This window comes from Arachis ipaensis, chromosome B7, assembly GCF_059453495.1.
Source record: "Arachis ipaensis isolate K30076 ecotype BB chromosome B7, ASM5945349v1, whole genome shotgun sequence".
NCBI lineage: Eukaryota > Viridiplantae > Streptophyta > Magnoliopsida > Fabales > Fabaceae > Arachis > Arachis ipaensis.
The window spans coordinates 371270-392651 of NC_142442.1; the positions used below are offsets into that span (position 1 = coordinate 371270).

General features: G+C 37.2%; 5 protein-coding genes across 6 annotated transcripts; 4 read left to right on the forward strand and 1 right to left on the reverse strand.

Moving 5' to 3' along the window:
- Positions 1-1826: 1826 nt before the first annotated feature.
- LOC107608011 (uncharacterized) lies at positions 1827-2351 on the forward strand. The gene has a single exon (XM_016309904.3). The coding sequence runs from the start codon at positions 1827-1829 to the stop codon at positions 2349-2351; it is 525 nt and encodes a 174-aa protein (XP_016165390.2).
- A 1710-nt stretch (positions 2352-4061) lies between these two features.
- LOC107609998 (zinc transporter 5-like) lies at positions 4062-7635 on the forward strand. 2 transcript variants are annotated; one of them, XM_021106808.2, is made up of 4 exons: positions 4203-4412; positions 4590-5341; positions 6969-7118; positions 7209-7635. In XM_021106808.2, exons 2-4 carry the CDS (start codon positions 4727-4729, stop codon positions 7512-7514), a joined length of 1071 nt encoding a protein of 356 aa, XP_020962467.1. In that variant the 5' UTR covers positions 4203-4412; positions 4590-4726; the 3' UTR covers positions 7515-7635. The 2 variants fall into 2 exon arrangements, with proteins under 2 accessions (XP_016167548.1, XP_020962467.1); XM_016312062.3 differs by having other exon boundaries at positions 4062-5341.
- Positions 7636-11525: 3890 nt separating this feature from the next.
- On the forward strand, positions 11526-13328 carry LOC107609252 (anthocyanidin 3-O-glucosyltransferase 2). Its single transcript, XM_016311138.3, has one exon. The coding sequence runs from the start codon at positions 11748-11750 to the stop codon at positions 13197-13199; it is 1452 nt and encodes a 483-aa protein (XP_016166624.1). The 5' UTR covers positions 11526-11747; the 3' UTR covers positions 13200-13328.
- Positions 13329-15608: 2280 nt separating this feature from the next.
- LOC107609105 (AAA-type ATPase family protein) lies at positions 15609-17663 on the forward strand. The gene has a single exon (XM_016310940.3). It carries the CDS (start codon positions 15780-15782, stop codon positions 17493-17495), a length of 1716 nt encoding a protein of 571 aa, XP_016166426.1. The 5' UTR covers positions 15609-15779; the 3' UTR covers positions 17496-17663.
- A 119-nt stretch (positions 17664-17782) lies between these two features.
- Positions 17783-21092, reverse strand: LOC107609106 (oxygen-dependent coproporphyrinogen-III oxidase, chloroplastic). The gene is made up of 8 exons (XM_016310941.3): positions 20547-21092; positions 20401-20476; positions 20116-20210; positions 19466-19549; positions 18608-18695; positions 18373-18497; positions 18172-18270; positions 17783-18063 (listed from the first exon to the last, which is right to left on the reverse strand). Exons 1-8 carry the CDS (start codon positions 21090-21092, stop codon positions 17995-17997), a joined length of 1182 nt encoding a protein of 393 aa, XP_016166427.1. The 3' UTR covers positions 17783-17994.
- Between the last annotated feature and the right edge of the window lie 290 nt (positions 21093-21382).

The following is a 21382-nucleotide window of genomic DNA, read 5'->3' on the forward strand; positions in this document are numbered from 1 at the left end:
TCCTTCCAATTTTTTTTCTCTCTATTTCCTTCCTCCCATTTTCCACTCAAACAAACACTCTTAGTGATAGTTAAAATATTAGTTGACAATAGTAAACTAAAAGTATATTTTTATAAAATTGACCACTACCAAATTATGGCATCGTGTGGATTAAAATTGAATTTTAACAAAAATAAAACAGAAACATGTAATTTACAAAAAAAAAAAAGTGCTAGTATGAGATTCATAAAAAATAAAAAATATTATCTACCATCATTAATTTCGAATGATCATGTAAACAAATAAAAAAATTTGTTGAAACTACACTATAGTCTACAATACAGTCTCTATGGGAAGATACTTGGGAGTTTCTTGTTGTAGAAGTTGATTCCGAATGGAACTCAAACGGAATTAATTATGGCAATGGTTGAATTGAAGAGTCTAAGTCGCAGGCTAAGGATGACATGGCCCGTTAAGATTCTCGAGCAATGAGCATGACGCTATCACGACTCATGATGTATTTGTTCGTGTAGAAAGGCTATGGGTATTTCAGTCATTTGTTATTATTAATTTTAATTATATATATATTTTATAATTAAAATTAACAATTAAAAATATTTAAAATATCGATATACCGCACTTAAAAATTTTCGGTTTGTATATATAGTGTGCTGCTTCCGCGATGGAACCATTCCCACCCATGACATGAGAATTGAGACATCAGTAACAGACAAATTACGTATGCATCCCCACATATCTATAATACATGCATTCTTGGAAGAAGAAGAAGAAGAAGAAGAATAATGGAAGAAAATCTCAATATTTCTACGTGCTCTTGCTTTTCTATTATAATCTAGAATCTCATATATATAACAGTGATTATGTTAGAATATATCCTAATAACGCTCTTTATGATGGTAAATATATTAGAATTAATCTGTTGCTCCTAGTAACCTACCTTTTCAATCTATAGAATTACACACTTGTGTTTTTTGTCATCATAATAATATAAAATACATCAATAATTACTCATCAAGTATAATATAAAATTTGGTCTGCGCCAAAATTTTCTATTAATATGTTATTCGATTATCTCTACTCCAATATCCATAAAATAAATCTCCAATCAGCTCACTTTTTAAATCCACCTAATTACTAATATTAACTATGAATTAAGTTTCATACACTATTAATATAAAAGAGTTTTACATAAATAATTAATTATGTATTATCATATTAATAAAAATAACTAATTTTTAAAATTATCTAAATCCATAAATAAAATTAGATGAGAGTATAAATTTTTTGCAATTAAATTAAACCCAACATAATATGAAAACAACATTTGTATTTTGTATTTTTTTTTTAAGTAGTTTCTCATCTAATCATTTTTAGCATATATTCTCTGACTTATCTTAACAAACTTTTCGTTCTCAGGTTAATGCTGCAATTTAACTTTAAAAGTGATGCGCTTCAGTGTTGATAAATAGAAATGTTGGGGAAATAAGTAACTTTGATTAGTCCACTAAAAACAAAAATAAAAGAAAGCATTTTGAATTTGTTAAAGTTAATAATACATGTTTGGTTTATTTTGGTTTTAATATAGTTATCTTATTTGGAATAGTTGTGAAAATGAATTACTAATTGATATTATTTGTTGGTGTGTGGGCCATGGGCACGTGGGTGTGGAGATGAAGGGCTAGGATGTTGCTTGTGATGCATTAGGTTGAAGAAGGAAGAAAGTTGAAAGTTGAAGGCACCATAAATAATCCACTGAGAGATTCACATTTTCCATTCGAACAAAAGTGAGCAAAGGGACCAAGTCGTATAGCTTCCATTCCATGACCATGAGTGACGCCAATGAGTGGCTCCAATTCTACCACCAACAAAACATCCCACCGCCACCTAATAATTCTCTCCTTCCATCTTCTGTTTCCGACGCAACAGCCGTCGCAACCACCTCCCCCCAACTTGGGGTCAACCCGGAGGCCCGAGTGTCCAAGCCCATCCGCCGACGCTCCCGGGCTTCCAGGCGAACCCCCACCACCTTGCTCAACACAGACACCACCAACTTCCGGGCCATGGTGCAACAGTTCACGGGCGCACCTTTTCCGGCAACTCCGTCAACAGCATCGGGTTTCCCGAACATGGGTTTGGCGTTTGGGTCCCGGTCGGTTCATGTGAACCCAAATGGGCTCATGTTAGCCCCTTCTGCCTCCAGCTTGCAGCAGCAGCAGTACATGCATATGTATGGTGGTAATAACAGCATCATGAGCAGCCAAGTTGGAGAGAGAGCTCCTCCGAATGTTAGTGGAGAGATGATGGGTCAGGGTGAGGGAGGGCGTTTCTTCCCAGCTACTTCTTCTTCTTAATTTGCAGTGAGCTCCGTCTCCATCTCCAGTAGGAACAGGGGTTGGAGGGGTTGCTGCTTTCTTCCCTCAGATAGTGACATAAAGCAGGCAATTAGGTGCTCTAACTTGGCGATTATTGTTGACCAACCCCTCTCCCTTGTTTATGTCTATTACTATTCATTATTATAATATTATAGGCATTAGGCACTAGGTTCATACACACGCAACCTTACTTACCTTCTTAATTCACTTCTTCTTTCTACTTGTCTTTTCTTTTATTTTATTTTATATACACGCCTTTTTGGGAGTTTTTTCCTCCTTAGAATGGACACATGATAGATACAGTATCTCCTTTTTCATTTTATTTAGTGTGATTAACTTCTAGATCCTTTGTTGCCGTGACATCCTCCTAGACTTTTCCCTTTTCTTTATTTATTTATTTATCTATCTATCTTTTTTCTTTTCATGTAATCTGTCTGTTTCAATATAATTTTTTCTTTGTTCAAAGTTAAACTAGTATGCCTGCCTACCCAAGGTGTGAAATGAAATTGCTTGCAGGGGATTTATAGACATGGATGCCACCGATTGTCAGAAATGTCCTTTACGTGAGTTGACTTGCTTCTTTCATATACAGTATCTTCCTGTGCGTTATATACAGCTAGAACTATAGGATGAGAATGTGGAGCAGCAGCCGCCATCGCTAGTAAGTAGTAACATACAAAATTAGCGCTAATGGGACCTTATACCTCGGGAATTAAGAAGCTTCTCTTTTCCTTGCAAGTCTTGGACCATTGAAGTGGTGTCCGATTAAATGGTCTGTGTTAAGTCTTGGACCATTGAAAAGGTGAGCCCACGCACCAACTTAATTCTAGGCTTCTAGCTCAGACCAAAAAATTAAATACCCCGAATGAATGTTTAACAGTTAACGCTTAACACGAACAAAATTCACATTGTTTCTGTACTAAGCATATGCACAAACAACATTTTCCATGTATACCAGCACTCCACAAGCAAAACTATGTTTAAAAAAACCAGCAAAATGGAACTCCGAAGCATGTTCCACAATCATCGTAAATTCGTAATACTCTTCAAAATATTCTTCTTCGCTATCATCATCATAGTAAGACTCATCAGAATCGACATTCTCACCATCCTTGCCATTAGAGAGAGAGAGAGAGAGAAGCTAGCTAATAGTTCGCTAGTAGCAAAAGAATTGTCGCATTTACCCCCTAGGTTAACTCACCATCTTATGACAACCTTCTTCAAACATCTCAAGAAATCCAGCAACCCGAACCATTCATTGCGTACATACTGGCAGTCTTTTTAATAATTCGGATCTGATAACAAAGAATATATTATACTTTTCTATAGAGAAAAACACATCCTATTAACCATGGATAAATATTGAAAGGAGAATGGTCAAGTCCATGGCACTGCAGTGATGCAGTCTGCAAGTAAGGCTTGAACCCATGTAGATCGCTATCCACAAAGTGAAAACCTTTATTAGGTTCAACACTACCTTATAATCAAGAAACCCGCTTTAATTTTGCTTCTAGAAACTATGTATATATAAAAAAAAAAAAAAAAAAAAAGGAAATAACATGAAAAAACAGAGTCACAAAGGTGTTAGTTCTCTGTTTTACAAGAAAAACTACCATCAGGCCGGTCTTTTTTCTGAATCGCTTTTAACATTTGGAGTGTGAACATAGCAATGTTAGGATAGACAGTTGTTAGTTCCTGATTGTTATTGATGAGGGCTTTGAGGAAAGAGTTCAACAAAAGCAAGAATGGAAATCTAAAGTTTGATGTGTAAAAGTAGAAGTAGTACTCTTGAAATGATATAAATAATATCGTAGTGTCTTGCGCAACCCTGGAGTGTGAACCAAAACACACGAGAACGTGTTGCAACTATCATTTGACCGCTACAATAATTTTCACATAATGTGGTCATAAAACCCAAATACCTGGGTTTATTTTGTCCTTGGCTTCCGCTGCATGTCGACATATTTCAACATCAAATGGACACTTAGTTTGTTGGCAATGGCATCATAACCGTACATCTCCTATGTTGTAGCTACCTAGGTAGAAAATATATTTCTTTACTAAATAGCATACACATAATGAATTCACAATTGCACACGATATATATTTCATGAATTCTTCTGATCTAATTTTGTATATTCAGCAATCACAGTTAGTCAAGAGAATGATTAATGAACCTCTCTCTTTCTCACTCTATTTCTCTCTCTATATATATAGATATAGAAACCGTACACAGTTCATCAACATCTATCTGGTCGAGCTGGAGAGTACTAACATACACCACGCATCAGAATCCTCTCCTGTCCATTAAGTTGATCTTCAATTCGTTCTATCTGTTGTTGAATCATCGAAAGATGAACAAAGGTTTTGGAAAGAATTGGTTGACAGTAGGTGTATTATTATTTCTGTGGTCAATTCTGGTGATTCCAAGCTCAGTTGTGGGGGAGTGCACATGCGAAGAGGAAGAGGAGAATGAAGGTGGTGAAGAAGCAGCAGTGGCTCTGAAATACAAAATAACAGCTTTGGGTACGATTCTGGTGGCAGGTGCAATCGGTGTAACCATTCCAACGCTGGGGAAGATCAAAAGGTTCTCTGCCTTGAGTCCAGAGAGGGATTTCTTCTTCTTGGTAAAGGCGTTCTCAGGAGGGGTAATATTGTCCACTGCTTTTATACACGTCTTGCCCGATGCTTTTGAGAAGCTAACATCTCCCTGCCTCAAGGAACATCCGTGGGCAGATTTTCCTTTCACGGGATTCGTGGCCATGTTATCTGCAATTGCTACGCTCATGGTTGATTCTCTTGCTACTGCGTATTTTGGTCACACTGGCAATGGCAACATCTCCCAAGACAAGATAGAGGAGGGAGTAGATCACGTGCATCTTCATACACATGGAACTCATGGTCATTCTCATGGTTCCACTTCTTCGTCAGACTCCACACAACTCCTTCGTCATCGTATTATTTCTCAGGTAATCACGCACTTGTTTATTTTATCCCCAAATTTAATAAAGCAGACTAATATGATTATTTTGATGAATAAATGACTATTTGTACCCATGATAGATGAAAACGCTGACATTTGTATTTATGATAGCCTGAAACTAAAGTTATACCCATGATCTGAACTTGGTTCGTGGGAATCCGATTCTAGGTGTCACTCCCTCCCTTATCTTCAACCCCTCTTTGCTCGAATTGACCCAAAGTCCCGGGACATAAACTTGGAAGAATCTAAGAGCCTCACCTCTCGAACAGAGTCAAGAAAACCCATGGAGCTCGAGACCTCTAAGCTGGTGGAGGTAACAACCCATTATAATGCCATAGACATGGCTAAAGTTCTTGAATTTTATCCACCTTCTCGTTAGACCAATTCCTATACTTTTCTAGTTCTTATAATCCTTCGGAGTAAAAAACTCAAGGCAACGAATTCAAAGAGACTTGCTTTTATCCAAAAATGGAAGTCCTAATTCTCGAAAAATCTACTAGTTCTACCAAAACAATATGTGATTGAAACAAAAATAAGAACCATATTCAGTATTTCACACAACCATTCTCATCGGAGAACTCATAAATGAGAGAATCCAAATCCAAAAACTAAAAACAAAATCTTTGCAATAAAGGGTATCAATATATAGTATTAGTTCACACAGATAAAGCATGAGTTCTCATTCATTCCAGCACCATCGCCGTCAACCTCTCCTCCTCCGACTCTGATGCCGTCAACCAGAGCCTCATCGAGGAGACCAACCGCATTCTCGCTGAGATCCGCTCTGACTCCAACCCCGACGACAACGACACCCCTTTCAGTTCCAACGCCACGGCTGCCTTCTCCCTAGGCCCCAAGATCTCCGATTGGGATCAACAACGCCAACAATGGCTCCAGTAAAACCCTGAATACCCTAATTTCGTGAGAGGTAAAGCTCGAATCTTGCTCCTCACTGGTTCACCTTCAAAACCCTGTGACAACCATCTTTGGATACTCCATTCCGCCGTAAGGGAAACTCGACGACAGCACCAAAAGATCAAACCTTTCCTAGTCGTATTTTCTGAAGAGCTTGGAAGGGATGCTGAGGATTTGTGGGTGGGTTTTGTTGCAGATTTGTGGAGGAAAGAGCCGTTGGAGTGCGGAAGAAGGGGAGGTGGAGAAGGTGAGGATGAAGGAAGAGTGGTTGAAAAGCACGAGAGTGAGGAGGGTGTTCTTGATGGGGTCAGAGGTGGTGGGGAGGGAGAAGAGGATGGCGTCGGCGTGAAGGGCAGAGTGGATGGTGAAGGAGCGAGTGTTGAGGAAGAAGGGACCAGAGTGGGGTTTGGAGAATGAAGAGTGCGGAGGCGTGAATGGTGGAGAAGGGGAAGTCGAAGTGCAGAGTTAGAGAGAGAGAGAGTGTGTGAGTGAGAGAGAGAGGTTGAAGGTAAGGGAGGGAATGCCACCTAAGATCGGATTTTCACTAACCAATCCAAGTCAGAGCACTTTTGTCACACGGAGAGCATCTATCATAGATATAACTTTAGTTTCAGGCTATCATGAATACAAATATCAGCGTTTTTATCTCTCATTGATACAAATGGTCATTTATTCTTATTTTGATAAACTGAATGTAGGTGTTAGAGCTAGGAATTGTGGTTCATTCTGTGATAATTGGGATCTCGTTGGGAGCAAGTGAGAGTCCAAAGACCATAAAGCCTCTAATTGCTGCCTTAACTTTCCATCAATTCTTTGAAGGCATGGGCCTTGGTGGCTGCATCTCGCAGGTAGATATAGCTATTTTTTATTTTTGTTTTTATTTTCACTAAATTTGTTTGTCCCTAAGTCTATTTATTTATGTATTATGTTATGGTCAGGCAAAATTCAATAGAAGAGCAGTTGTAACAATGGCAGTGTTCTTTACATTGACAACACCAGTTGGAATAGCGATTGGGATAGGGATTAGCAACGCATACAAGGAGAACAGCCCAAGAGCACTGATTGTGGAAGGGGTCATGAACGCGACATCTTCCGGGATATTAATTTACATGTCTCTCGTGGACCTGCTCGCAGCAGATTTCATCAACTCAAGAGTCCAACAAAGTGGCCGGCTTCAGTTTGGAGCTTATACTTCTCTTCTACTTGGAGCTGCTTGCATGTCTATTCTAGCTAAATGGGCTTAAACACCTCCATCTTTTTCGTTTTTGTGTAATGCCAACTGCATCCAATAGGAACAATTTCAAAAAATTAATACGACAAATGCTTTCGTTTAATTATGATTACGGTAATTATGATGTGGATTAATTGACAAGTCTTGTTCTTGGGTTACCCTGTGTTCTTGTTGAGTTTGGCCGGTGTATAGTTCGTCCGTCGATGAATGTCTTTAAACTTCTTCTCGTCGGGATGAGTTATACGTCGGCAAGGAGAGAACAAGAGCGTGGATACCTGCAAAAGACACTCCAACGCTCAAGTCAGTAAGTGTTTAAGAGGTATAAAAATAATTCTATGAATATAGAATGTAAGACATGAAATAGAAGTCATCATGAGTTGTAAATTATAATAATTCTATGAATATAGAATATATCTAGAATGTCTCTAGAATATATCTAGAATATGTATAGAATATATCTAAAATATGTATAGAATGTATATAGAGATTGGTGCCTTTTACAGGCATAGAGTTGATGAATAGAATTGATGGTATGACCGTTGATCATTAAGTCAGAATAATGATCATTAAGTCGGTAATGAATGTGTCAGTTACAGAATGAATGATAATTAAGGCCGAGTTATAACTCATAATGCACAATAAAGACCGAGTTATAAGGTGACGGATCATAGTCCCCAAGCTTTGTCTGCCGATCATATGATCCAGGCTAAGCTTAGAAAATAAAATGATTTATAAATCGGTTAAAAGATAAGTGAATAATGATATGGTGAGCCCCAAGCTTAGTCGGGTTATTATGTCGGCACTTATTCAAAAAATAATTAAATGATAAGAGTCATTCAATCAAGATAGTTGTGTGGGGGATACTTTTCCGCTTAAGAACAATTTTAGCATTTAATTGTATGTGAACTGAAAAGTTCAGAGATAGATATCCATTGACGGAATCGATTGTATGATCCGAGGATATAATGGTTAATTGTCTTGGGAATTTTTCCGACCCACAACAACTTATTGATAAATTTCTCGTTCAAAACAATTAGTTATTGAATATGGTCATATGACATGAATAAGATAAATTGAGAAAATGAATATGTCTAAAATCACAATATATATTGAGTAATATATATTGTAAAAGTAAAATAGTTCAAAGTAAAAAAAATATACCTTGAAGTTGATAATTATAGAGAAGAAGACGACATATATGAATGTCATACATGCCAAATGTAAATATCTGAATTTTGTTTTATAAGACATGCTTTAATTTGATAATAAAGTAATAAAATAATTAGTCATTTAATGATATAATAAATTTTGTTTAGCTATGAGATATATTTTTTGTGCAAAAATAATAAATTTGCATATTTGTAGTTATTTTTTGCTTAACTTTCTGCACTAATCATATAGCTAATAACATAAAATTTAATAGCATAAAGTGAATAGTATGACAGTTATATACAATTGATATACAATTAATTTTGGATGGAATTCAATTTTAAGATTTGAACTTATCATTACTATCATTTAATTGTATAAATGAAATCACTAAGTAATAATAATATAGTATATAATGAAATAAAAACCTAATTGACATGGTTGTTATATGTCATTATTGTATATGACATATATTGAAGTTTGAATATAACTAATAAATTAGTAAATATTAATTACACAAAATATAAATGCAAAAGTATGTTGAATAAAATATATAATTTTACTTGTGTAAGTAGAGAACTTTAAAAAATAAAGCAAAATTGATAAGTGAGTTTGTGCTCGATTTGATTGAAAACCGAGTTTGTTTTTTGTTTGATTGAAAGCCGAGTTTATTCTCGGATTGGTTAATTGATCGATTATAAGATGTGAAATATTATGATACTTAAAAGTGAAGCAATTTGAATGTATAAAATATAAACCTTATAAAAAGTTACGACAGATTAAAATTTGATAAGAGGTATTAAATAAAATCTTAAACAAGATTGTTGAGATTGGTTCAAAAATTTGAATGTAAATCAAGTTTTATAAACCTAAGTGAAGTAGGAATTATTTTACTCATCCCCATAGACGGCGCCAATTGTTCTTGCTGAGTTTGGCCGGTGTATAGCTCGTCCGTCGATGAATGTCTTCAAGTTTCTCCTCGTCGGGATGAGTTATACGTCGGCAAGAAAAGAACAAGGGGGTGAGTACCTGCAAAAGACACTCTAACGCTCAAGTGAGTAAGTGTTTAAGAGATATAAGAATAATTCTATGAATATAGAATGTAAGACATGAAATAGAAGTCATCATGTGTTGTATATTATAATAATTATATGAATATAGAATATATCTAGAATGTCTCTAGAATATATCTAAAATATGTATAAAATGTATATAGAGATTGATGCCTTTTACAGGCATAGAGTTGATAAATAGAATTAATGGTATGACCGTTGATCATTAAGTTAAAATAATGATCATTAAATCGATAATAAAGATGTTATTTACAAAATAAATAATAATTAAGACCGAGTTATAACTCATAATGCATAATAAAAATCAAATTATAAAAGAACGGATCTCCCTGCTTGTATGTCTTAAAACCCATACTCCCCAGTCCCAGCCATATATCGCTTTCTTTCCCGTGTGTCACTGTTCCATTCCATTTAGTCTTTGTTGTTGGACTAAAAGGTAGTCTAGCTATAGCAATAAATTTACAATGATGTTAAATGTATATTCAAATCAACTATTAAAATTAATTATTAATATAAAATATATATTAAAAATAAATTAAATATTATTTATATATAAATTATTTTTAGTAGTTAATTTTAATATATAAATAATATATTTTAATAAATTGAAAAAGTTTAAGGGTGAACAACTTTATTAAATTCTGACCAGCATGTAACTACAAAAAAAATGAGTAATTTTATATTATTGAATAAAATTTTACACCATTAAAAATATCATTGGTAATTATTTAATGGTTACAAATTACAAAAGTTATTGTCCCCTTAACACTCCTCTAATAAATTTATGTCTCTTCTATTATATTATATTATACAATTATATTAAATCTATATTAAAATTAATCACTAATATAAAATATATATTTATTAAATTTTTAGAAAAAGAGTAGAATAAGAAGATAATATTATGCCAATGAGTTATAGTTCAAATGACATAGTGTCCTTATACTCATTGAAGAGATTGTGAATTCGAATCTCCCTATCTTTACCAACTAATTTCTTAAATATTTTATCTACTAACTAATGGCTTTTGCTTTGGTTAAGGGACTATGTGAGCAGCTTGCAATGACGCAAAGAAGATGATGCATGCAGCGCGATGGCGCAGAGAAAAAAAGGAAAAAGAGAATTGTGGTGAGCAAAAGAAGAAAGAGTAGGAGACGAATTTATCGCTAAAGTGAAAAAAAAATAGGTGCAAAAAAAGAACAACACAAAAAAAAAGAACTTTGTGCAAGAAAATGTGGTAGTTTTACCCAAAAAATGATATCTGTTTTTTTTAAGAGAATATCATAACTCTGAAATCATGTTAAAATTTTGGGAGAAGAATAGAATAAAATTTTAGGAGAAGAATAGAATAAGAAGATTATATTATATGTAAAGTTGTTATTTTAAAGTTGTTATTACATAATACAAAAATCATTTTATTTACAGAAATATTATCAATTAACTTTATAAATATTTTATTTATTAATTATAAATATTTTATTTATTAATTACTAGTCATTATTAACTTAACTCTCAATTACTAATAACTCTAATAATATTTTAATAATATTAAAATATAAAAATAAATTATATATAGCCAATGAATTATAGCTCAAATGACATAGTCTCCCCATACTAATACTATATTACGGTGAAAAGTGAATATTCCCGAGAATCTTCTAATAATGGATAAAATAAGCTAAGCCTTAATTAAGAAGTAACCGTGCAGAGATGATCCCGACAAGCAAATATGGGACCGGATATGAATGATGAGAGTGAAGCATTAGTTAAAAGTATCCACTAATATTATATACGGTTAGGATGGATGTTATCCTTTTGGTAGAAGGAACAAGGAACTGAGGAAGGGACAAGAAGCTCATGATACATGGTCCACAACGGACAAGCAGCCGGAGCGGGGCAGGTTCACACTCTAATTTCCACACACGTTGATTGACCGTTGAAAAACAAGGATCCTATATAGAGATCTCACAACTCACATGATTTATAGCTTGTTAAAATAATAGATCGAGTGAGAGTGGAAATTAATGATGAGCAACAAGAAAGCAGCACAAGTGGTGTTGGTGCCTTCTCCAGGCATCAGTCATCTGCTCTCCTCCCTCCAGTTCGCCAAGCTTCTGGTGAACCACGACCACCGTCTCACCGTCAATATCATGCTCATCAACTCCCATATTGACTCCAAAACCACATCTACAGCAACAAACTCCCTCCACTCTGAGTCCCACCGCATAAACGTCATTAACCTGCCCGACTACACTCCCAAACCGCCCTCATCAGACTCCGATAGAGCCACCTCCATGGCCCCTCTCATCGACTTCATGAAGCCCCACGTCAGAGAAGCCGTCACCAACCTCACTAGCTCCCCCTCCGCCCCGCCACTGGCCGCCTTCGTCCTCGACATGTTCTTCACCTCAATGATTGAGATTGCCAAGGACTTCCGTGTCCCTGCCCTCGTGTTCTTTACCTCTGGAGCAACCTTCTTTGGCATGACCCTTCACATGCACACGCTCCGTGTCCGGGACAATCTGGTAGCCTACGAGTGGGAGGACTCCGACTCGGAGTTGACCATCCCCACTTTCGCAAACCCATTCCCGTGGAGAAATATGCCCACTTTCCTCACGCGAAAGCAATGGGACCCGATTTTCATGTCGTATGCCAGCGGCCTCAAGGAAGCTGATGGTTTTATCATAAACACCTTTGAGGAGCTCGAATCCTACGCCATTCACTCTTTCCACGATGCTGCTTTTCCTGTTTATCCGGTGGGTCCCATACTCAACCTCAGCGGGGATGACGAGCCTGCTTCGGAGACCATTATCAAGTGGCTCGACGACCAACCTCCTTCCTCCGTAGTGTTTCTCTGCTTCGGGAGCAGAGGTTGGTTCCATCAGGAGCAGGTCAGGGAGATCGCGCGGGCTCTCGAGGACAGTGGGGCCCGCTTCCTTTGGTCCCTGCGCAAACCCCCACCTGAGGACTCTTTCATGGGCGTGCCATCTGATTACTCTCTCCCTGAGCTCACAGAGCTTCTGCCTCATGGGTTCCTGGATCGGACGGCAGAAGTTGGAAGAGTCATCGGATGGGCCCCTCAGGCCCAAATTCTGGCCCACAAAGCCACGGGTGGGTTTGTTTCGCATTGCGGCTGGAATTCTACGCTGGAGAGCATATATTATGGTGTGCCCATTGCGGCATGGCCGCTCTATGCGGAACAGCAATCCAATGCATTTCAGTTGGTGCGTGAGCTGAAGCTGGGTGTGGAAATTTCGTTGGAATTCAAGCATGAGTTGATGTTTGGAACTACCCGGGTGTTAAGTGCGGAGAAGATCGAGAAAGGAATAAGGAATCTGTTAACGGATGCGGAGGTGAGGAAGAGAATGAAGGAGATGAGTGAAAAGTGTAGGAGTACCATGAAAGAGGGTGGATGTTCATACTCTCATTTGGGGCGTTTGATTGATTATTTAATGGATAATCAAGTTAATGTATGAATCAAAACTGCTCTTGTAAGTTGTAACCATCATATCCAGATGGAATTCACAATGCAACCATACGCCGTCTCAGCTCTTTCATTTTGTTATACACACTTCATTCTAAGTTAACAAAGCCATTTTGGTTTATTTTTCTTTGTTTTGAATGGTTAGCTGCAAGAGTTATGTGCTGCAATCTTCAGTCACTAATCCCTTTCCTTGTTATCAGCCTCTGTTTCATCAAGTTCTTTGCCTAGAAATGTAATGTACGTTAAATATAAGGTGCTTTATATGCTGTCTAAATTTTAGACATAAAATTTAAAAATGGTGGATATTACCATAAAAATTTTATAATTGTCTTTATATAAAAATATTTTTTTTTATTATTAGATGATGAATTATAAAATTTGATTTTGATATGTTATAAAAATATTATTTTTCTAAAATATGACTAAATAAATAAAAAATATTTTTAACACAAAAATCTTCGCAAAATATTTTTAACATATTCCTTTAAGTAAATACCTTCAAAAATATAAGAGTGAATCTTATCTTTTTCTATCTTTACTTTTAACCAATATAGGCAAAAAAATTATAGATACTAAAAAATTCTCCTAACTAATATATTGTATTTGTATGTGCTGTATGTTATGTGTTCTATTTGTTTCTGTTTTGGCTGCACTTTCGGGATTTTGTTGAGATTTGCATTTAGGTTTGGTTCAGTAGAATTTTTATTTTTTAAAAATTATTTGTAAAAACTAATTTTTAAAATATAATTTTATAAAAAATTATAGTATATATATTTAATAAATTAAATTAAAAATAATTTTTAATAAATATAAATAATGATAATTATATTTGATAAAATATTTTTAAATTAAAAAAATACAAAAATAAATATAAATGTAAGAATTAAATTCAACAATTTATTAATGTGTAAGATTATATTAGATATTTTAATTTTAATAAATATAAATCAACTTAACACTAATGATAGTTGGTTTGGCTAAGAGTTATTATATGATAGACACTTAAAGTATATGATGAAACATAACCAGTTACAGCTTGCAAGAGGCATATATTTACCAAACAGAAAGAACCAAAATAACTAATAGCCTAGTCCCATAAGTTTATGCTTTTTGAGAACTCCCAACTATTATCTAGAAAGATCGTGTAACTTTGAAGAAACTAGAAAGCAGCTCTACGCAAGCTAATTAAAGAATGTTTACTGGTAAAGGGACATGTTCCTTCGCGCCACCTGTAGTGGGTAGAGAAAAGGATGAAGCTGCATTTACGTATGCCATCTGTGCTAGACCTCTCCGGTGCGTGGTCTCAATTAGATTTCCTTCATTATGTCCAAAAAGCAAACATAGCCCAAGAAAAACACAGCCTCAAGAGGCCCGTTTTCTTTGAACTAATATGTGTCTTTGTAGTTCCAAAGTGTGCTTTCTAGTTGAGCCTGTATTGAATGACCGCCCGTGTCCTTAAAATAAACAAATACCAGACTAAAAAAAAAAAGAAAAAAAAAAATATAGAGGCTGCAATTAGTGGAGTTTAAAAATCCGTTGAAGTGCATGAGTTTGGTTCTGATTTAGAAGGGCAGTCATTGTCATGGAATCAGTTGTAATTTGTAAGGTGCCTCCGACGTAGAAGCAAGCAAGTATATAAGACTGCGTTTGTTTACATGGACAAAGACAATGTATCTAAAGATATTGAATTAGTGTATTTTGTATTCATTGTGATAAAAAGGACACAGAACTAACAAGAAACATAATTTATTTTTTATTTTTTTATTATTTTTATTAATTTTTTATAATTATATATTTTATTGTTATATTTTTTATCTCAAAATTTTTAAATGAAAAAAATTAAAATAAATTAAATTTTTATAATTTATTTTAATTTATTACTAAACAGAATACAAGAAAACAAAATTTTGTATCTCTATCTATCAATGTCTTATTCTATCCTATTCTCAGTGTCTTATTCTTAAAAACATACCCAGCCTAAGGGAGAATCCATGCACAGACCCGTTGTCACCACATAAGCAGAGAAAATAATACTATTGTTCAACTCATAAACTATTGGAGTACAAGTTGAAGTGAACTATTTAATTTAAGCTGGTGCTAGGAGAATAATAAAAATTTTGAACAACATAAACAATCACCAATCAAATAAAAATACACTACATCCTAATTTAATGCTACTAATTAAATTTATTTTTTTAACTCTATTAATTCACATTGTTTACATATTGTTAAAAAATCTTGTTTGTTACTTATACTTTTCTTTAATTTAATGTATAAAGATGAAGTAAATATAATCGATTTGGAAATTAGAAAAAGCGAGTCAAAATGAATGAATAACTTATGGCGGTAATAATAATATAAATGAAATGGAAGGAAATAGGAATTAAGAAGAAATGGCGGGTATTTAGAATCCCAAAGCAAAAGGAAAGGGGGATGGAATTTGGAATAAAGAAAAGATGGGTGAAGCGGTGAAGATAGCAATTAGGAAGGCGCTGAGATTCCCATCCCAAAGTGAGTCAGATAGCCACACCCTAAGCATTAATAATGTGAGAGCAGAATAGCATTTGCCAGAATGGAGAACGAGATGCAACAGCTGCTTAGCATGGGCTTCCCCAACGAGCTAGCCGCCCAAGCCTTGGCTGCCACCGGCGGCAGATCCACCGTCAAAGCCACCGAATGGATCCTAACTCACAAATCGAACTCTTCATCTTCCCCACCGCCGGCGCCCACGCAACCCAAGATCGAACGGTTTTTCCACTCGCACTCGAAGCAAGAAGGGCAAGCAATTGATGTTGAGCAACAGCAACACGACGAGGCATCCCCACTCTCAAAACGCCAAAGAACACTACCCTCCTCAAATCCCAATCCCAATCCTAATCCTAATCCTAATCCTCAATCTTCCTTCTTCTTCAACCCTCTTCGCTCTTCCAAGAAGAACGCCCACGAGCCTTTATACGAGCGCCTCCGCCCCAGAACCCTCGACGACGTCCTTGGTCAGGACCATCTCCTCTCCCCCACTTCCCTCCTTCGCTCCGCCATCCACCGGAACCGTCTCCCTTCCATCCTCCTCTGGGGTCCCCCCGGCACCGGCAAGACCACAATCGCCAGAGCCATCGTCAACTCCTTTCCCCATCACCAATGCCCTTGTTATCGCTTTGTCTCCTTATCCGCTGTCACCAGCGGCGTCAAAGATGTCCGGGACGCCGTGGACGAGGCCAGAAAGCTGAGAGTGAAGAGCAACCAGAGAACCGTTCTGTTCGTGGATGAGGTTCACAGATTTAACAAGTCCCAGCAGGACTCTTTCTTGCCCGTCATTGAAGATGGCAGCATTGTCTTCGTCGGAGCCACCACCGAGAACCCTTCGTTCCACTTGATCACCCCTCTCTTGTCTCGCTGCAGGGTCCTTACCCTTAACCCCCTCAAGCCCCACCATGTTGCCTTGCTTCTCAGAAGGGCTGTCAATGACTCCGACAAAGGGTTGACTCACAGCGCTGGTTGTCAGGTTGATGTGAGCCAGGATGTTCTGGATTTCATAGGAAACAACTGTGATGGGGATGCTCGTGTCGCCCTGAATGCTCTCGAGATAGCTGCTGTTACTGCTGCTGCAAGGCTCCAACAACCTGCTAACCAATCCACAGAGGAGCAACACAAGGCTGCTGCTGTTGCTGTTACACTCGATGACGCAAAGGAGGCACTTCAGTGCAAGCATCTTGCTTATGATAAAGCTGGGGAAGAGCACTATAATCTGATCAGCGCGCTCCACAAATCCATGAGGGGGAGTGATGCCAATGCAGGGATTTATTGGTTGGCAAGAATGTTGGAAGGAGGGGAAGAGCCTCTCTACATTGCACGCAGGCTCATAAGGTTTGCAAGTGAGGATGTTGGTTTGGCTGATCCCTCAGCTCTCAATCAGGCTGTTTCTTGCTATCAGGCCTGCCACTTCCTGGGAATGCCAGAATGCAATGTCATTCTTGCGCAGTGTGTCGCCTACTTGGCATTGGCTCCTAAATCTGTCTCTGTTTACAGAGCAATAGGTGCTGCTCAGAAGGTGGTGAGGGAATCTATTGGGCAGAATGAAGGGGTGCCCCTTCATCTCAGGAATGCTCCAACCAAACTAATGAAGGACATTGGATATGGCAAGGGATACATATACCCTCCAGACAACCCTTCAGCAACACAGAGCTATTTGCCACCCTCACTCGCAGGCTACAAGTTCCTTGATTGGCCTACCAGGACTGCTTCTCATGATGAAGCAAATCCATCCACATCTGGGTCTGGCAGTATATAGTGTTCGAGGGACTCTCTTCTTTTTGGTATATAAATGTGCTACCCACTTTTTTGTTTATTGACATTACTAAGAAACATGTCAACGGCAGCAATGCCAAATTAGAATGTGCATCCACTTGCTCGGGACCTATATACAAAATCCTCATTTTAATGAACCGCGTTTATTTCATTCTCTGTCTCATCACTAGATTAATCAAGTTTAAGTTTTGCTCAAATGAAGAGACAGTCTTTGCATTATTATAACATTGTTAAGCATATTTTGGATAGGTAAAGGATAATGGTTGGTACTGCTACAGATAGAGTTTAGATATTTGATATTTGTAATTTTCTCCATTTCACCCACTACAAAAAATGAAACTAGCAAAACGTTTAATTTGAATTCAGTGTACAAGCTAGAATTGTATTCGTTGCAACAAGAACTTGATATACACCGAAAGAAGAAACAAGCTCCCTGGTTAATAAACAACGAAGCAAATTAGGGGCATTGCTAAGTCCATAAATTACACCCACTCCTTGGGGTTGATGCAGGCATCCAAGAGTTTCCATTCTTCACTTCCCTCCTCTGGTTTCTGAGCACAAAAAGATAACACCATTTCAGTATCAATTTCACAGATAGAAAATTAGGAGATACAAAATATCCAGTGTATTTAAAATAAGAAAAGAATCTACAATCTTACATGATCATATTCCCATCGAGCAGTCAGTGGGAGAGATACAAGAATACTCTCTATTCTGCCTCCTGTTTTAAGCCCAAATGTGGTACCCCTATCGTATACCTGTTGCCATAATTTTGATTACTCGAATGTCACCTTGAATTGAGAAAGAATAGAGCCTTGTGTGAGTGTGTGTATTAGAGAGAGTGGACTTTAATACTATACCAAATTGAATTCAACGTATCGTCCCCTTCTCAATTGTTGCCATGCTTTCTGCTGCTCTGTAAAGGGCAAATCCTTCCTTCTCTCTATGATAGGAATATATGCAGGAATAACAGAGTTTGCACATTCTGCGAGAAAAACCATAGTTTAAACAAGCATGAAACAGGAAGGGGAAAAAATGAATGAAATGTCTTTCTAGTTAGAAGTATCCATTTTACATGCAAATGCAAGCAATTACCAGTCGCGAAGGAAAGAAGCATCTCCTGATCGTAGTCATTCAGATCATCAAAAAATATTCCTCCAAGTCCTCGCCTTTCACCTCGATGCTGAATGTAGAAATAAGAGACAAAATAAGGAAAAACAATCAACAACAGAATATGTCACGCACTTGAAAGTTCAATTATGCCCACACACACTGAATCAACTCTGTCATGCACTTAAAGTTCAATTATAGACACACCCTGAATCTACTCTAACCCCCAAAACTTGACAGAACGCTTACAGGAGCCATCTAGTTACATATTATACAGGCTCCCTTGTTATGATGAAAATGGGACCACCATGCACGATGAGTAATAGACTATAAAAAGGTAAATACAGTGGAGTTTTTCAATCTCAATATTGTCAATGAGATCCGACCTGTGTATTTGCATTTTGAGTTTCTAAACCAAATCAATCGGGAATAGATATATCAAGTTTTTGTTCCTCATATATATATATATATATCCTCCCTTCACACACTAGTATATAAACTCTCCTTAATATAACGTCTCATCAGCTCGATGTACTTTTTCATGCAATAGTACCATCTCTTGCTACCACTTGAATTTACTCTTCTTCCCATTCCCTTGTCTGATTCTCACCAACAGTTATCGATATTCACTATTTACTACCATTTTGTTCCCCATTTTGTATAATCCACACACAAAGTTAATCAAAATTAATGATGATGGACAGACTAAAGGATTTCAATTGAAATGAACAACTGAATAAGTAGTACATACTTTTAATATGTTTGTTTATTTTCTGTTTGTCAAATAGATCCTAAGACTACAACTGAACCAATACTTATTTCAAAATGAATTAAGAGTCATACCTTGATATAGAAGTAGTCGTCACACCATTTCTTGAAGCGGGGGTAAAAATCAGGATTAAACTTGTCACAAGCCTTTTTTTGAGTCTGTAATTCAGAACGATAGAAGTAAATAAATTGCTCTTGTTTCAACAAGAATAAGCTCACTCTTTTTTCTTTTAACCTTCTTTGGGTGGGGGAGGGGGGAATATACGGTAGCAAATGAGCCTAATGCTCAAGTGCAAGTTTCCAAAAGGGCAAAAACAAATCCTCTGAAGAATTTTAAGTAAGCATCAAACGGATGGATTTCGCTTTCCTTGTCAGGGTTTGTTGTAAATAAAATAGAATTATGTAAATTGATCTGATTGCAGAATTCTCAAGCATTTGCATGCAGAAACCCCCGATGAAACTAGTCCTAATAAAGAAGGTTATTTTAGATGCCTTATTTTTGAAAAGAAACTAGCTATAGGAATCAGATTCAGGTAAACCCATCCAACACTTCAAATCTACCTATAAAAAAAAAAACATAAGAAGCAATACATGAATGTGAAGTGCCATTTTAGAACAGCAGAACCATGGTTCATTAGTGTTTTACTTGACTTGTTTTCTCCCTAAAATTCTAAATCTAAACCACAAAAATGTCATGAACTAATATTTTTGCATTGAGAATATACCGAATGGAAGTGTTTAACATCCTCCTCGAAAATGTAAGCAGGAGTCAAGTCAGTCCCCCCGCCAAACCACCACTGCCTAGGTGCTCCGGGAGCATCTGTAGAATGCAACAGGGTTACACAGTCATTAGCAGCAAATTTATGCAGATACTTATTTGCAAGACAATTACCTTAGAAATTGGCATATGTAAGATTTTGAGCTATATGACAGACAACAGTAGTAATAATGGCATGAGAAACAGCTCCGAAATAAGAATGGAAAATCATAATCTGCAAGGGCGCCATTACCTTTAGGAGCATCAGTTTCAAAATAGCGATAATTGAAATGTAAGGTTGGAGCAAATGGGTTCTTCGGATGCAAAACCTGAACAAAGGTTGATGTCATTGCCCATTCCATCTGAAATCGAAAAGAATTGAATGGGGGAAACACTTACGGAGCTGATTCCAGCGGCGAAGAAAGGGATAGGACCAGGCTTCTCGTCAGGAGAAGCGGCGGCTTTTGCAGCGCGGTAAGCTTCTGGCGGCATGACGCCGTAAACAACGGAGACATTAACTCCAGCCTTCTCCCAAACGGCGCCGTCCTGGAGAACCCTGCTGATGCCGCCACCGCCGCCGGGCCTGGACCAAACGTCCTCCTTGAAGTTGGCCCCGCCGTCGGCGGCCTCAAGGGCGGTGCAGACGGTGTCCTGAGCTTCTCTAATCATCTTCTCGAAGCGGGCCCTTACAGAAGAGGAGGAGGAAGAAGAATGGGCCTGATCGTCGGATTCTCTGAGAAAGGTGTCTGGACGGTGGGCTTCTGGCGTCTCTTTCTCGATGGAGACGGCAGCTCTGACTGGTGGTCTGCTCCGGAGATGGAGGATTTTGGGGTTCCATGAGGGCTTAGCGAGGAATATTGCAGATGGAGAAGAGTATGTAGTAGTGAAGGAGAGTGCAGTTAGAGAGTAAGAAGGAGCTGACGTAATTGCTGCAGAATGAGCCATTGCTCTGAGTCGGATCGGATGAATAATGATAAGGTGATCCCCTTTTCTGCTTCTTTATCGTCTAATCTATTTTCCTTCCCTTTTAATACAACACAGTATTATATATACTCTCGCTCATAGGGGTCTTGTGGCACTTCGTTTCTACATTCCAGCAGCGTTTAATACCGTTAGAGCCGGAAACAACAATGGTTTCAACCATTCAACTACTCTCAAGAGTCAATGCCATCAAAATTAATAATTTTAATTTAGGTTTTGCAAATAAAATGTTAAAATATTATCACTTAACATGG